Genomic DNA, 18,708 nt, shown 5'->3' on the forward strand with positions numbered 1-18,708 from the left:
TCAAGACAAAAAGGAAAGAGCTACTGAATGAGAAGGTATTTCCAAATGACTGATCCTATCAGGGGATCAATATCCAAAATATATAAAGAACTCATACAACTCAACATCCAAAACCAAACAATCCAAAGAAGACAAAGAGATGGCTATTAAACACATTAAAACATGTTCAAATCAAAGATCACCAGGGAAATGAAGATCAAAGTCACACCTATCGGAATTACTACTATCAAAAACTGTAATACTATCAAAAACTAGTATAAAAAATAATAAGTGGTGATGAAGATGTGGAAAAAGGGAATCATTTGGCACTGCAAACTAGAGCAGCCATTATGGAAAACATTATGGTGATTCCTCAAAATACTGAAGATATAGAGCTGATGTACAACCCAGCAATTCCAATTCTGGGTATTTATTTGATTAAAATGAAAATAACGCAAAAAGATATGTTCAGATATGAACTCCTAAGTTCACTGAAACACTTCAAAGCAACCTAGGTCCATCAATAAATGAATGGATAAAGAGGATGTGACACACACAATGAATAATACTCAGCCATAAAAAAGAATGAAATATTGCCATTTGCAACAACATGGATTGGATTTTGAGGATATTATGTTAAGTGATATAAGACAGACTGAGAATGACAAATATCATATGATTTCACTTATATGTGGGATCTAAAAAACAAAACAGAAACAAACATAGATATAAAGAACAATCTGATGATTGTAAGAGAAGAAAGCAGTGGGAGAAATGGGCAGGAAAGGAAAAGAAATTAAGATGTACAAACTTCCAGTTGTTAATTCACAGGAATGTAATGTACAACATAAGTAACAGAGCCCCCTTTTTAAATTTAATTTTTATGAGATAGCCCAAAGATTCAGAAAAATACTAAAATATCATACTTAGATTTAACAAATGTTAACATTTCTTCCCTTACCATGCTGACATTGTCTGGTTAGGTAGCAACCAGACAACCAGGAATGAAGAAGAAAGGGCTTCATGGAAAAAGTGGTTTTGAAAATAGAGTTCCTTGGTAAAGGGACATAACCATAGAGCTCAAAAATAACATTAAATGGGATACAATTTAAACTTAATGCAAAGTCTATGAAGCATTAACATTCAACTATTTTGTCCCTTTTCCACTGCAATCCAAATGTCATATAATTATTTTCATGGTTATCGTTTCTGAAGCACTTCTGTCCACAAAGCAAGTTATAAGAGGTCAGGAAAAAAACAAGGTCTTTTCAGAAATACAGGGTTAAAGACATAATCCTATCTAAAGCAATGCCTGGCTTCATCTTTGGTTGTTCCAAGATATAGTTGTTCAATAAAGGGATACTGCTGTCTTTTAATTAAGTGGTTGTTAATTATGTATCTACTACATGTGATTTAGTTGCCCCACACTACCTGTATTAATGAAATAAACAGAAACATATTCCACATACCTCTTTTTGCATATACTAACTCAAAAGATTTATAAATGAAGATAAATCCCAATTCATATATTCAATTAACTACATATATATATACTATAAAAATATCTGAAGGCTTCATGACATACTCTCTTAGAGTTCTGCTAAATTAATATGTTTTTAAGTCCACTACTTCTGCGTGGATACAATAAATCTTTTTAGCCATGAAGATTAGAAACCAACCTTTGGGGGTAATATTTAACTTAGCATGTAAAATAACAAATTAGTAAAAACTTACTTGACATAAGTTTTGGAATCTGGGCTTGTCCTCTTAACAGCGGCCTGTATATGTTACCCTGGTAAGTCATGGGTGGAGGCGCAGTATTGCTGTAAAGACCAGTTCCTGAGCCTCTCGGCATAACATGGCTGTAAAAGGACCCCACAACCAGGGAAAAAAAAAACAAAAAACAATTATATCTAGATATAGCCATCACATCACAGTGACACAAGTTAAACAAGTGCTAGTAGCCATCTCTTTACTACTAGATCTGATCAAGATAATGCAATTTTCAAACATTACTAACGAAAGTTCAAAACAGTATTGATATTAATGGTGACAATAAGTGTTCATTTCTCACACCACAATTCTTCATCATTTAAATATTTACTAGGTACACTAAGTAAAAGGAAGTGATTCTATTTTTCTTTTTTTTCCATTGTATTTCGGTTTTGTCCTAAAGGACCCATGCTACTGCTATCACTATACAGATGTCCCTTGGTATGTAGGGGCTTTCTTTGATCTGGACCCCTCGAGGATACCAAAATCCAAGGAGTCCCTTACATAAAATGGTGTAATATTTGTTACATAATCTGTAGTGGTATATAAGTTACAGCGGTATATGCATAAAATCACTTCGTTCACATGGATTCAGTGTAGTACTTAGCATATGGCAAATTCAAGTTTTGCTTTTTGGAACTTTTGGAGATTTTCCCTCACAATATATGTATTTTTAAAATTCCCACCCAAGGTTATGTTTACTGATTTTAGAGAAAGAGAGGAAGGGAGAGAGGAAGGGATAGAGGAAGAAACACTGATATGACAGAGAAACATCGATTGGTTGCCTCCTATATGCTCCCCAACCAGGGATCGAACCCACAATGTACACGTTTCCCAACTGGGGATCACACCCGCAACCCTTTGGTGTACGGGATGAAGGTCCAACCAACTGAGCCAACCTGGCCAGGGTTCCCCACAATATATTTGATCCAGGGTTGGTTGACTCCATGAATGTGAGACCTGTGGATACAAGACGGCCAACTATATATACACTACTACTCTGTATCATGCTATTTTCAACATACTATATCAAACATTTCCCTATCTTTCATAGTGTTCACAATCTGTAATATGTATAACTATACAATACTTTACAATGTTTATGTCTCATATCTTACTTACTAAACCATTACTTTCATATAGTACTAGTATTACAGATAACAATACTTTAGAGGTGATTAGGCAGATAACTTTATGCTCCTTTAAAATTATTTTTTTCAGGATAAATTTCAAGAATTAGAAATTTGGATCAAAGTTAAGGCTATCTTCAGAACTCATAACTCCATTTAGAAGTACTTCTTATGTTGCTTAAGCAAACAGTTGAAATAATGCAAAAAGATATCTTAAGAATATTTTAAATTTGCATTTCTTTTACTATTAGGAATAAAGACTTCCAAAACAACCAACCACCCAAGCTAACATTTCCAGTATTGAGGAACTATCCTTAGCACTTGATAGCTATTAGCTTACTTAATCATCACTACAAATTCCTGAGTTAGGAATAATAATTATTCCCATTTTACACACAAGAAATGGAGGCATGTACAAAATATCAAGTGTTAGAAAAGACATTTAAATACAGACATTTAAGATCCAAAACCCATGCTCTTAACTATTATGCCCACTCACTGTCCCTTACTATTCACTATATAAAATATATGCTAATGACCTAATGCCCAAATCCGATTTTGAATCTTAAGGTTTTCCTATGAATTGGAGATATATATTTATGTGTTATCATTAATACATAAACAACAGCTCATTAATATTTCCCCCAGTCTGCTCTTTCAATTTCAGCCTTTTACCTGTTATTATTTCAAAGTCCCCTGTCTACATATAGTTTTTCCTGTAGCTAGGAAAAAGACAATTCAATAGCTAATAACAGCAATGTGTAAAAAATAAATCTGAAATTCCCTGAAGAGGAAATACAAATTACTAGTAAACATATTAAGAGACTCAATCTAATAGGCAAAGGAATGAAAATTCAAGCAACAATGAAATATCACTGTTTGAATAGTGGTTACATAAAAATCTAGAAGACAGGTGGTTTTGTGTACTAATGTATTGATTAACACTTTTAAGGAATTAATTCAGCTAAAACTTTCTTGAGGATAAAGAAAATGTTTTATTCTCTTGAAATAACTGTCAGAAAGATAAAAAAATTTTAAGAGGAAACAATAGAATTCACAATCAACAAATAAAGTGATACGTAAACCAAAGAAACAGTAGTGAATTTTAAAAACAGAAAAAAAACCAGGCAAGTATAAAATTCATTAAAATATCTGCAAAAAAAAGTTGTATTTAATAGTCTCTTAAGTATGTATCTGTGGTATAAATGCCAATTTAATGTTTTGTGGGTAGTTCAGAAAAAGCAAAATACACAAAGGACAGAAACCTACCACTCACCCCAAAGTCCTGAATGCTGCCTGATCCAGGTGGACAGGTCGCCGGTCCCGATTAAAGCTGAGCTGGGGCTTCCACTGCCGTCCATTGCTGGATTTTTCCCAGTCACTAGGTTTCAATACTGGTGCTGGTTTTCTGACCATTTCAAAATGTGAGAGTTACAGGAAAAATGTTGTTCGTAAAAAAAACTAGATAGTTTATATTTTATAACTGCATTGTTTTTACCTTGCTCCTGGAAGAATTACAGCTTTAAAAATGTAATCTTCAGCAAACTGTGGGTCTTTAAAATTAATACTAGAAAAAAACAATAAACAATATACAATTTAATAATATTATTATATCAACCCGACTTAACCATCACATAAACTGAGGTACCTCTCATTTTTAAATAGAATAACTAAAATTCAAAAGTCTTCTCCAAAAATTATTTCAGTCAATAAATATCATCTTCACTAAATTGCCCCTAATTCCTAAAAAACACAGCTTTCGTGAAACTTCCTATGAAAAAAGTCATGTTCTACCTAACTGTGGGTGATCACAGATATATGATAAACACTGCCTCAATTCTGAAGAAAATATAATCCTAGAAACAGGTAGGTACACTTTGCCTTCTTGCACAACCAAAAGAAGGGCAACAACAAATTGAGAAACAACAATTAACGAGAACTGCCAGGAAATCAAACTGTGTGTAAGTCTGACAACGAAGGAGTTAAAGGTTAAAGAAGAAACATTTATCCAGACTGGTAGTGATACAGGGTGCAGCCAGGGGGGCCCCCCCAAAAAAAAAAGATTTGGAATGGTGTCCAGAATTCAAAGTGTATAGGAATATTGGAGAGACATATAAGATGTCCTCACCCCCCCCCCCAGGGGGAAGGGATGAATGGAGCCAGGCCATTGAGAGCTGTTTTGCATAGCAACAGTTTTGCAGCTAACCTCTGGAATGGTTGTTTAACATATCTATAACCTTTAACTGGTTTCATAGATATGGAAAATAGCAGTGGCCAAGTTTGGGGCCAGGAAGAAGGGAGAGGGGAGTAGCAGGGACTGAGGATGGAACTAGGGGGACTCAAGATGGGAACTAGGGGCTGCTCTCCTGAGGGAGAAGGGCTTGGACTCAGAATGTAACTAGGGGCTGCGCTCCGGAGTGAGAGCGCCTAGGTGAAAGCTTGGAAAAGACTGGCTCCGAGACATGAAGGGTCCCCGCTTGGCCAGATGAAGGAGAGCCACGAGGTTTCAGCAGAGTGAGGACCCCCTCTTGGTGAGGTAAAAGAGGGAGCCACGTGGTTTTGGCAGGGTGTGGACCCCCTCTTTCCCAGGTGAAAGGGAAGAACCACGCAGCTTTGCCAGAAGGGAGATCCCTGCAGCCAGGTGAAGAAGAAAGCCACATGCTTTTGGTGGAGTGCGGACTCCTGCAGCTTTGGTAGAAGAGGCCCACGCGGCTTTGGGGTGCCCCCTTTGGCCGCGGGGCCTGAAAAGCAACAGAGACTTTGACTGGAACTGGGTACAAAGGACTCTTGCCAGTAGACCATGAGAGGGTACCACAGTACTTTGGATTAACTCGAGATCCTGCACAGTGACACAGCTGACGGTGCCAGCGGCCTGCAACACAGACGTGTGCTCTTTTCCTGATTTACGGTACCCAGAGTTGGGACAGTGGGAGAAGGGAACGCTGTGTGGGTGTAGGTGTACAACCTAAAGGACTTTAATATTTTAGTGGAGGCATTAGGCCTGAATAGCATTAAATAAACATTTTGTTTCCTTTTCACAAATCTCTGGCATTAAGAGATGTCTTTCCAATTGGCGGCGGACAGAAGGGCCCAGTAGATTTTAGTATTTTGTTTTCGGGAGGGGCCCCTGTTGTATAGCAGTTTTGGGCATCCCTAGGTGGGCCAAATATTGTGTTACCCCTCCCTCGGTCCTCATCCTCTTGTTCGGTAACAGTAGGAGGGGCGGAGAAGTGCCGTCAGGGCAAACAGGACTCACTGCAAGGTGGTGGCTGAAATATCCGGGCAGGCAAGGCAGTGTCTGGCAGACCAGATGAGGCTGTGGCTGGCTGACCAGGCAGTCCCACGTTTGTATGCAGATAAACAACTAGGGAGTGTTACAGACCATGCAACCCAGGGTTCCAGGACAGGGAGACAAAGCCTCAAAACCTCTGACTGTAAACATCTATGGGGATTGCGGTGGCAGGGGAAACTCCCAGTCTCACAGGAGTGTTCCTTGGAGAGACCCACTGGGTCCTAAAAGGTACACAAACCCATCCACCTGGGAATCAGCATGAGAAGGGCCCAGTTTGCTTGTAAGTGTTGGGGGAAGTGACTGAAAGCCACAAAGGGCGGAGCGAATGGTACTGTTCTCTCTCGGACTCCTCCCCCACATACAGTGCAACAACAGTGAGTGGGTTACCAGCCCTGGAAAACGCCTAAGGCTCTCTGCCTTACTGCATAACAGGTGTGCTGAGACCAAAAAAAAAGGCCCCAATGAAAGAACAGATCCAAGCTACAAAAATAGAACTAAGCCCAAAGAGATAGCCAACCTATCAGATGCAGAGCTCAAAACACTGGTAATCATGATACTCACAGAAATGGCTAAGTATGGTAAAAAAAAAATATATAGAGAGAAAAAAGTGAAGGCTATGAAAAGTGAAATAATGGAAAATGGACAGGGAGCCAGCAGTAAAGGGAAGGAAACCAGGACTCAACTCAACCATTTGGAGAAGGAAGAAACATCTAACCAGAATAAAATGAAAAAATAAGAATTCAAAAAAATGGGGAAAGGCTTAGGAACCTCTAGGACAACTTTAAATGTTCCAACATCCAAACCATATGGGTGCCAGAAGGAAAAGAGGAAGAGCAACAAACTGAAAACTTATTTGAAAAAATTATGGAGAACTTTCCTAACATGGCAAAGGAAACAAGACTTCCAGTTAGTTCAGGAAGCTCAGAGAGTCCCAAAGTTGGACCCCAAGTACACACCAAGGCACATCATAATTATACTATCCAAGATTAAAGATAAGGAGAAAATCTTATAAGCAGAGAAAAGGAGACAGTTACCTACAAAGGAATTCCCATAAGACTATCAGCTGATTTCTCAAAAGAAACCTTGCAGGCAAGAAGGGGCTAGAAAGAAGTATTCAAAGTCATGAAGGGCAAGGACCTATGTTCAAGATTACTATATCCAGCAAAGCTATCATTTACAATGGAAAGGCCAATAAAGTGTTACCCAGATATGGTCAAGTTAAAGAAATTCATCATCACCAAGCCCTTGTTATATGAAATGTTGAAGGGACTTATCTAAGACAAAGAAGATCAAGAATAGAAAGGGTAAAATGACAACAAACACAACTATCAACAAGTGAACCTAAAACCAACCAAACAAACAAACAAAAAGCCCCAAACAAAAACAAACTGAGCAAACACCTAGAACAGGAAGATAATCACAGAAATGGAGATCACATGGAGGGTTATCAGTGGGGAGGGGGAGAATGGGGAAAATGTACAGGGAATAAGAAGCATAAATGGTAGGTACAAAATAGACAGGGGGAGGTTGAGAATAGTATAAAAAATGGAACTTATATGTACAATCCATGGACGTGAAGGTTGAGAATAGTATAAAAAATGGAACTTATATGTACAACCCATGGACATGAACTAAGTGGGGAGGCGGGGAAGGGTGGAGGGAGGGGGAATGCAGGGTGGAAGGGAATAAGGGTAGGAAAAAATGGGACAAGTGTAATAACCTAACCAATGATATATATTTAAAAAACAAAGGAAACAGACTTAAGAGGTTTATAATATCATGAAAACACCTTTCATTTTGTTGAGTCCCTGGCAAAGCCTCTCTCTCTAGCATTCTAGAAAAGATCATCTCTTTGCAATAGGGACAGATGAAAACACTAATATAAACAGTTAAAAAATCAAAATTTATACAAAAATAATCTGTGGGGGAAAACAGTAAAGTTTCCAGTCGAACCCTATATCCTGCTCTACTATGTTTTTGAAAGCTTTACAACACAATGACTTATTTTATAAAGATGTACACTCAGACTCCGAGGATAACAAGCTGGGTCCAACTTCCTCTCTGGTTGTATAAGTCTATCCTAATGTTTGGTAAGTACACAGTCTTCCTTATGACACAGTAAAGCCTCTCTAGAACTCTGGGTGTGGGTCTGATTTATACTTCGTTACATCAGTGTTCATAATATGGAAAAACTATAAATCCTAAGTTCGTGAATAATGGCAGACTGGTTATAGAAACTATGGTTTTTCCTAAAAACAAAATACTTAGTTGTTAAACATTTTAGTAATAGAACAATGACATGGGAAAAATATACAAGAGACTAGACATATATTTAGCAAAAAGTGACCAGTAACATTCTGTGTACAATCAACCATATCCTTTCCTTCTTTGTTCCTTTTTATATTTTACAAAATTCCTCCAATGGTTACAAATTATTTTAAAAAGGTTTAGTGAACTGGTTGACATTTTAGATGGCTAACTTTTATTCTATTCAAATACTGCACTTTAAATTATTATGACCCATCTGTTATAAAGAAATTTTTTACAGTAGGATTTAACTATATATTTTAAGTACACAAAATAGCTTCATTTATAATAAAAGTGCTATGAGCTCAAGAACAAACAAGCAACACTTCACTTGCTCAATCTGTTCCTCTTACAACTCACTTTTTACTAGTAACAGTCTTTAACTCAAATGTTCTCTACTGGGCTACATGGCTTAGTCAAGGCAAGTCAAGACAGGGAGTGTTGAAGTTTTAAGAGGGTGATAGAGAAAACAGTAGTTAAGTAGTTGGGCTTATTAGTGCTTTGCAAATACAAATTAAAGAGAGAAATTTGGTAATAAAGCAAGACTTGCAACTAAAGTGTATCAAAGCAGTTATCTGTTTCAGCAGGACTTTTCAGCAGTCTACCAAACTTTTATTGTGCTTGCTACGTATATGGTCTCATGGTAGGAGTGGAGGTCTACACACATTGAGCCTGCCTTCTCTTCTAATAAAGAAAATAGCAGCCCTGGCTGGTGTAGCTCAGTGGATTGAGCACGGGCCTGTGAAGCAAAGGGTCGCTGGTTCGATTCCCAGTCAGGGCACATGCCTGGGTTGCAGGCCAGGTCCCCAGTAGGGGACACATGAGAGGCAACTACACATTGATGTTTCTCTCCCACTCTTTCCTCTTCCCCTCCCCTCTCTCTAAAAATAAATAAATAAAATATTTTAAAAAAGAAAGAAAATAGGAAATGTTTAATAACATTTATAAGGAATAAAGTGGAGAAATACTTTCGCACAAGGAATACACACAGAAAAGGTGCTGAGTCAAAGCATGTGTGTGCATAGGCCTTCCACATGCAAGTCTTTGTGAGTGTGGGCTAAAGGCATGTGTGGAAAGCAGTGGGATAAGGGAATTCTGTTACCTGGGACTAAGGAAAACACCATCATCTAAAAGATTATGGTTATAGAATGGCAGAAGAAATAATGGAACAAAGACACAGAAAGAGGTCCCAGGACCAAGGAGTTACTCAGTTTTATTGGAGCAGCCTTCTTAATGGGAACTGGGGAAAGAATTAAGCCCTCAAAAAATGATTTGAGTGACTACATCCTCTATGTTCCCAAGAAGATATTTAACTAATTATCATTCTAGAGGCACTGGACAAAAACTGATTACATACAACAAATACTTTTTTTTTTTTTTAGTTTCTAAGCTTTTTTAAAAAAGATTTTATTTATTTTTAGAGAGAGGGGAAGGGAAGGAGAAAGAGTGGGAGAGAAACAACAATGTGTGGTTGCCTCTCATGTGTCCCCTATGGGGACCTGGCCTGCAACCCAGGCATGTGCCCTGACTGGGAATTGAACCAGCGACCCTTTGCTTCACAGGCCCATGCTCAATCCACTGAGCTACACCAGCCAGGGCACCTACAACAAATTCTTTAACTTCTCAGACTCAACTCTCAGGTGGGACCCCAGTCGTGAAGGACTAAACTTCAAGATATTGGTAAGGGAGTAAAAGCAATCAAAGATGCAATTCAGAAAGAACTACCCAGCAGCAGGAGGAGAGAACCAAAAGGAGATTCAACATGTGCTTGAAGCTCCTTTTGGAGCATTTCAACCTGTGGAAATGTTGAGCAAGCAAAAGAAATGGCAGGGCTGGCAATGAAATGAAGAGCACATTCAGGTGAGGGCTCAAGATGAAGATCTGCAAGTCATGCAGAGAAAAGAGCCTAAACTAAGAAAATGAAGGAGACAGCCAAAGCAACAAGCTCCCAGGAGAAGAGATAATCTTGGGGTCACAGGGATAATCTTTTCTGAAGGACAATGGTTATAACAAGAAATTTAGTAAAATAGCTGAAACTAATGCTTGGGAAAACAAATCCACTTATTTCCCAAACATGTGCAGTTTACTGAACGTCAATTATTCCTCAATAAAAGTTTTAAAAATTCTATTATTTATGCTCATGCTCTGAAATGAGAAATATTTCCAAGCTAACAGGAAAACAATCTCTTTATCTCTCTTAGATCCCCTCTGAACCATACTCAACAGAATGTTCTACATTATCAACATGGTACAAACCATTAGGAGACAGAAAAGGAAGTTTGGAGGTTCCTACTAAAAGGACAAGGGACACAATTAATGATCTCAAAGATTAAAGCATTCTTTTTTATTGGATCTTTGAAAACAATGTGAAGACTTACTCTCACTCTCTCCTAAAATGAGCTAAACTTTCACTGGTTAAGAGATTTTTAGCATTTTGATTTGTTTCCAAAAATACATACTTAGAACTACTACTGCTTTTAAAAATAACAAAATAAGTAACAAAGGAAGCTAGAGCACAATTCAACTATTTTTTCCAGTGTGATAATAAAAGCTACAACTTAAACAAACCTCAAAAAGTGAGAGAGGTATACTAGGCAGGAACCCATTAAGCAAAACCAAAAGGGTAACTTTCATCTTATCCAAACTTTTGAAGCTGTCATTTTTTAGATTTATATAATTTAAATTTGTATAGGTAGAGGATTAAAAGTAATGACAGTAATTTTATTTTTAAGTAAGTATAGAAATAAAAATACTGGAAATCATAAAGGGGAAACAATACAGATTACTCATTGACAAATTTCTACCACTAGAAACAAAAATGATTAAATATGGAGAGTTTATCAGGAGAGAGATAACACTGAGATAAGACAGAAGGGCTCTCAGGGAAAAAACGAGTTAACAGAACAGACTGTGGATTGAATAGGCTTCCCAGCTGAGGTAAGAAAACTGTGTCTTGACTTTAATATAGTTTCATCTCATTTGGTATACGGGAGAAACATGTTTAATGTTTTCTTCTAGGTGGAATAATGCTGACACACCAGGCATAAGGTTCTATCCACCAGCTCAGCTCTGACCCAGGAGCAGCATAAAGGATCCCTTCCTTGGCAGGTAACTTCCTATTATTTTAATCAGATAACTGTCTTAATAAACACACCAAGGACAAAATAAATATAAATTTAAAACTGAAGCATGGTTGAAAATAAGGAAACTGAACAGTGCTTTTATCTGTACAACAAGCAGCACTTTAAAATTGTTTGCAAGAACAATATACTATAATCTCAATAGAAAAGGATTAGAATGCATACCACCTTTTCCCAATTCAATTCACTTTAAGAATTATCCTTAGAAATGCTCTTTTAAGTACTATTATTGTTTGACAGTGTTAGCACACTTCACAAAGAAAGCAGAAAGCTCCAAGTATCAAGTTTAATTTTCACTCTACCCTTCCCTGGTACATTCTGTAATTAATGCTAAATCAGCATACCAATGCAACCTGTTTTTTGCAGAGAAAGCTTTGATTAAAATACCTGACATTTCAAAAACACTAAAAGAGTTTATAGGATTTAAGACATTTTCTCTGACTTTCTAGGAGAAAATGTTAACCAGTTCAGTGTCCTACGAAGTATTAGATGCAGTCAAAGTTAAACCCTCCCAAGTTCAACCATTAAGTCTGTTACTAAACTCTAGTTCTTTCAGGCTTTGGATTTCGAAGTTATCTGTTTGCCAACCACAAGCCTTACAAATCAACTACAGTTAATAGTTACATTAAAAAACAAAGACAAAGAAACAAACATACCCAACTTCACAAACATTTGTGTTTTTAAAAACTCTACTTGAAAAGATGTAACATTCTATACCTCTCTGCCTGATCCATCCAAAGGTGAATACAAAGTTCTTGAGAAACACTTTTCTGAAGAAATAAATTTGGGCTCCTAGAAGACTTTGGCAAGCACTAATTCCAACACTGAATAATTGAGCTTTTACTTAAGTTTAGGACTATGCTAAAACCTGACAATGATACTGATAAAAAGAACAATAAAGATAATCCATTTATAGCATTCCAAACTATGGGAGGAAGGTACAAAGGTCAATGGGATACTAAAGGGATCCCAGTGGGTAAGGGGATATCCTTGAGGAACTGTGGGCATTCAGGCACAAAAGTACAGCTCTGCTAAATTATGGCAGGCCTTGAGAAAGCAAGAATGTAATCCTATCAGAACTAGAGAGTAACCAAAGATTTCTAAAGGGTGATAGTCTTTAAGGGAAAAAAAAAAAACCAAACAGCCTCCGATCACATACAAATACTTTCAGTGGGAAGGGTGGAATCAAATGAATCAGCTGGGAGATCAGTATAGTAATCCAGGAGGAGAGTACAAAACAGGCTTACTGGGATGCCCTAGCTGGTGTGGCTCAGTGGACTGAGCACCAGCCTGCAAACAGAAGGGGTGCTAGTTCAATTCCCAGTCAGGGCAAATATGTGAGTTGCAGGCCAGGTCCCCAGTTGGGGCATGTGATAGGCAACCAATCCATGTAATCTCTTGCATGTTTCTCTCCCTCTTTTTCTCACTCCTTTCCCCTTTCCCTCTCTCTAAAAGTAAATAAGTAAAATCTAAACAGGCAGGGAGTGATGTAAAGTGAGAAGACAAGGTATATAATGAGCTCCTAAATCTAGGAACTGAGAAAACAGCAGGTCCAGGGACCAAAAGGAGAAATGAGCCAGGAGAACTGGCAAGGGGAAAGGAACACTGGGTCTAAGGCAAACAAGGGCGTGTGTGTGTGTGTGTGTGTGTGTGTGTGTATATATATATATATATATATATATATATATATACACACACACACACACATACTGGACTAGAGGAAGAGAAAACTGAACCAGGAAAATAACTTTTCTATCATTTAAAATCATATGCAAAATTTACATATTTAAAGTTTACAGAGAATTACCCTAGAAATAAGTACATCTAAGCAAACTGCAATGGTGGAAGATCAGGGTAAGTTAAATTAAGGGAGATAGCTCAGTTCTAAATGAAATATAACCAGAGTCATTGAAAATAAGAACAATCTAACAATAGCCAGACGGAGGGAGGAGGGGACTGAGGGGAGAAGGGTTTTCAGGAACTACTATAAAGGACATGTGGACAAAACCAACAGGAGGGAAGCAAGGGAGGGAGGTGGGTTTGGAGGGGGTGGGATGGGGAGGGGTGGGAATAAAATACAGACAACCGTAATTGAACAACAGAAGGTTAAACAATAGTAAGTTGAATGATTTATGAAAACATAATTGGAAAAAAACCTCCTATACCACAGCTAACTATATATTCTTACCAGGTCCTTCTGTGAGTTTTAAGACACCAATAATCTCTATGATCAACTTTCTCAACACTATAGATAATACCTAATATGATGGGAAGAACTCACCTAAACTCAACTTGAGGAAACATCTCTTCAAAGAATGCTGGATGCATCAAAAAGAGAATGGAAAATAATGCCAGGAGTCAAAACAGAGAAAAATAACTGACAACTGGCACCAGAGGCTTCATTTTCAGATTTAAGTTTATATTTTTTCTTTCATTAAAATTTTATTTTAATGATTATGCTATTACAGTTGTCTCAATTTTTCCCCCTTTTTGCCTTCACCAAGCACCCCCAACACCCTCAGGGAAATCCCACTACTGTTCATGTCCATGAGTCATTTGTATAAGTTCTTTGGCTACTCCATTTCCTATACTGTCCTTTACATATCCATGGCTGTTCTGTGACTACCTATTTGTACTAATTAATTCCCTCAACTCTTTACCCATTCACCCATATTCCCCTCTAATCAGCAACCAACAAAACTCTCTCTGTATCCATGATTCTCTGTTCTTTGCTTAGTTTTTTAGATTCAATTGTTGACAGATATGTCTTTATTGACATTTTATTGTTCATAGTTCTGACCTTATTCTTAAATAAGTCCCTGTAACATTTAATATAATAATGGCTTGGTGACAATGAATGCCTTTAGCGTGTTCTTGTTTGGGAACTCTTTATCTACCCTTTTGATTCTAAATAATATATTTGCTGCGTAGAGCAATCTTTTTTATAGGTCCCTGCTTTTCATGACTTTGAATATTTCTTGCCAATCTCTTCTAGCCTGTCAAGTTTACTTTGAGGAATTAACTGACAGTCTTATGGAAATTCCCCTGTAGATAATTATTGTATTTTGCCATGTATGACATGCTTCTGTGAATAATGCTCATCCATGTTTTGGCTCAAACTATCAAGAATAAAAAGCTATTGTTTTAATTTTTTAAATTCAATTTTTCATTTATTTATATTTAGAAACAAAACCAATTATCATACTCCAGAACATTATTTTGCATATGGATATCATTATTGATTTCTAGAGTTACAGTTTTAAAGCATAAACATAAGTAAAAAAATTATAAATATTATAGAGATACAGAATTAGTACTGCCCAATATAATGTGAATGCTTACTTTTCCCTCGAAAATTTGGGCAAAAAAGGTCCTGCACTATACAGGACAAAATATGGTAACTGCTTTTCTCTTGCTGCTTTTAAGATTCTCTCTTTACTTCTGGCCAAGATGGAGGGGTAGGTAGATACACTTTGCCTCCTTGCACAACCAAAAGAAAAAAAAACAACAAATTTAAAACAAAAATAACCAGAACTGCCAGGAAATCAAACTGTATGGAAGTCTGACAACCAAGGAATTAAAAGAAACATTCATCTAGCCTGGTAGGAGGGGTGGAGAGGATACCTGACAAGGCAGTGGCTAATTTGCAAACTGATAACTGGCACAACTGGGGAGCAATACAGACCAAGTAAGAAGAGTTCCAGCGTAGAAAAATAAAGGCTCAGAAGATCTGACTGAAAAAACCTCAGGGGTCAGTGGGAGAAACTCACAGCCTCACAGGAGAGGTTGTTGGAGAGACCTACAAGGTCCTAGAAGGTACAAAGGGCAAGCCTCCTGGGAATCAGCAATAGAGGGCCCAGTTTACTTGTGTGAAATGGAAGAAGTGACTGAAAGCCAGCAGAAAGCTAAGCAAGCAGCCCTTGTTCCCTGTCAGACCCCTCCCCCACATACAGCACCCCAATGCAGTGAGATGGGTTGCTGTGCCCTAGTGAATACCTAAGGCTCCACCCCTTACTATATAACAGATGTACCGAGACAACAATATATGCCCCAAATAAAAGAACAGATCAAACCTCTAGAAAAAATACTAAGTGACAAAGGGATTGCCAACCTATCAGATGCAGAGTTCAAAACACTGGTAATCATGATACAGAAATGGCTAAGTACGGTCGCAAAATAGAGAAAAAAGTGAAGGTTATGAAAAGTGAAATAGAGAAAAACGGACAGGGCACCGGCAGTAAAGGGAAAGAAACCGAGACTCAAATCAACAATTTGGAGCAGAAGGGAGAAAATAAACATCCAACCAGAATAGAATGAAAAAACAAGAATTCAAAAAACTGGGGAAAGGCTTAGGAACCTCCAGGACAACTTTAAATGTTCCAACATTCAAACCATAGGGGTGCCAGAAGGAGAAGAGGAAGAGCAACAAATTGAAAACTTATTTGAAAGAATAATGGAGAACTTCCCCAATTTGGTGAAGGAAACAGACTTCCAGGAAACTCAGAGCATCCCAAAGAAGCTGGACCCAAGGAAGCACACACCAAGGCACATCATAATATACTATCCAAGATTAAAAATAAGGAGAGAATCCTAAAAGCAGCAAGAGAAAATGAGACAGTTACCTACAAAGGAGTTCCCATAAGACTATCGGCTGATTTCCCAAAAGAAACCTTATAGGCAAGAAGGGCCTGGAAAAAAAGTATTCAAAGTCATGAAGGACAAGGACCTACATTCAAGATTACTCTATCCAGCAAAGCTATCATTTAGAATGGAAGGGCAGATAAAGTGCTTCCCAGAAAAGGTCAAGTTAAAAGAGTTCATTATCACCAAGCCCTTATTATACGAAATGTTATATGAACTTATCTAAGAAAAAGGAGAAGATCAAAAATACAAACAGTAAATGACAACAAACTCACAACTATCAACAACCGAATCTACAAAAAGAAAAACAAAAATAAACTTAGCAAGCAAGTAGAACAGGAACAGATTCACGGAAATGGAGATCACATGGCGGGTTATCAGTGGGGGGGGGGAGGTAATGAGGGAAAGGTACAGGGAATAAGAAGCATAAATGGTTAGTATAAAATAGGCAGGGGGAGGTTAAGAATAGTATGGGAAATCGAGAAGCCAAAGAACTTACATGTATGACTCATAGACATGAACTAAGGTAGAAGAATGATGGTGGCGGGGGAGTGCAGGGCAGAGGGAAAAAAGGAGTAGGAAAAAATAGGACAACTGTAATAGCATAATCAATAAAATATATTAAATGTAAAAAAAACAAAAGAAAAAAAGGATTCTCTATCTTTAACCTTTGGCATTTTAATTACGATGTGTCTTGGCATGGGCCTCTTTGCATCCACCTTATTTGCCACTGTGCTTCCAGGACTTGCATCTTGTTTGAGACTGTGCATGTCTATTTCCTTCACCTAGTTCTTTTCATTATTTTTCAAATAGATTTCCAATTTCTTGCTCTTTCTCTTTTCCTTCTGGTACCTCAATGATGTGAATATTGCAACACTGGAAGTTGTCCCAGAGGCTGCTTACTGTATACTTATATTTTTGGATTTTTTCTTCCCGTTCTGATTGGTTTTTGTTTCCTTATGTTCCAAAGCATTCATTTGATTTTCAGCTCCATCCACTCATTCACTTTACAGTTGTTTATCTGTAAATTGTACTTTATTTCATTTAGTGTATTCTTCATTTCCTGAATGGATCTTTTTTTAAGCTGTTGAAATCCTCACTAAGTTCCTTCAGTATCCTTATAACCAGTATTCTGAGCTCTGCATCTGAGAAATTGTTTATTTCAATTTTATTCAGCTCCTTTTCTGGAGTTTTTATCTGTTCTTTCATTTGAGCCATGTTTCTTCATCTGCTCATTTTGGCAGCTTCCCTGTGATTGTTCTAGAGCTGTTATGACTGTGTCATTCAGTGAATGCACTGGCTTTGGGGTATCCTGGGTGATGAAGGCCAAGGTCACCCCCCACCTGTGTTTTGCCTGGGGCCAACCCTGCCTGAGCTGTAAAGCAATCTGAGATGGCTGCTGCTTGTGCTGGGCCCAGCTTCACAGCTGGTTTAAGCTGGTTCCTGTTGGTGCTATGCCTGGGGCCACTGAACAAGAGGTATGGAGACTGAGGACTTCCTGAGGCTGGCAGTTGCTTGTTTGATAGGATTTAGGAAGGTTTTAACTAAGAGTCAAGACCAGCCATTCATATGGAAAAGCAGCTTGGGTGGGCCCGAAAATTTGGTAGGATAGTCTTGGGGCATATCCAGGGTGGGGCAAAGAATGAACAATGTCAGCCAGGTTCATGGTGTCTCAGATATGACTCCAGCCTGCTGGCTCTGTGGCTCTGTTGGGGGAGGGTTCTGAAAAGGGACAATGACTTCTGTCTACCTTTCTGTCTGGGAGAAAGCTGTCCCCCAGCCGTCGCCCTAATGCCAGACACTGCATTTCTCCCTGTATGCCACTGGTGCCTTAACCTGCTACCCCAGTGCTGGAGCTCAGGTGTAGTTAGTCTGAAGAAGTCCCACGTATGGGTTAGGAAGAACTGCTTCGGATTCCAGGATTTTCTTCCACTGATTAATCCACACTGATTTTTTTCAGCCAAAAAGTATGGGGACTTACCTTCCTCACACTGGAATCCTGGACTGGGGGGCCTGGTGTGGGGCTAGGACTCCTCACTCCCAATATATCCCTCTTTAATTTTTATCCACCACACATGGATGTGGGACTAGCCCATTCTGCTTCTGCACCCCTCCTACCAGTCCGGATGGATATGGTTTCTTTAATTCCGTAGTTGTCAAAGACTTCCATTCAATCCAACTTTGGATAGTTCTGAGTGATGGTTTTTTTATATTTCAGTTGTAATTTTGGTGTGGTTGTTGAGGAGGTGAGCCGTGTTTACCTATGCTGCCACCCTGACCAGATGTCAAATTTAGGTATATAAAGCAAATACAACACCAGGATACAAACCCAAAACTGCAGTAAATTGAATCTTGTCGTCAACAGTACCCCTCTAAGAAAACACTGAAAATTAACTCATAATGTAAAAGTTAACTTTGGTTTCAGGAATCCCTAAGATATTAACTC

General features: G+C 38.1%; 1 protein-coding gene across 2 annotated transcripts in view; it reads right to left on the reverse strand.

Annotated features, from left to right (window-relative positions):
- XRN2 (5'-3' exoribonuclease 2) overlaps nucleotides 1–18,708 on the reverse strand; it is a 121,023-nt gene that overhangs the window by 28,728 nt on the left and 73,587 nt on the right. For both annotated transcript variants that reach the window (XM_037138247.2, XM_053663525.1), the window contains 3 exons: nucleotides 4,381–4,449; nucleotides 4,159–4,290; nucleotides 1,714–1,841 (listed from right to left, as the gene is read on the reverse strand). In XM_037138247.2, the coding sequence (XP_036994142.1) occupies nucleotides 1,714–1,841; nucleotides 4,159–4,290; nucleotides 4,381–4,449 (329 nt within the window). The remainder of the gene's footprint in view (nucleotides 1–1,713; nucleotides 1,842–4,158; nucleotides 4,291–4,380; nucleotides 4,450–18,708) is intronic.

Source organism: Artibeus jamaicensis, unplaced genomic scaffold, assembly GCF_021234435.1.
Source record: "Artibeus jamaicensis isolate MK-2021 breed Jamaican fruit bat unplaced genomic scaffold, CSHL_Jam_final contig_320, whole genome shotgun sequence".
Classification (NCBI taxonomy): domain Eukaryota; kingdom Metazoa; phylum Chordata; class Mammalia; order Chiroptera; family Phyllostomidae; genus Artibeus; species Artibeus jamaicensis.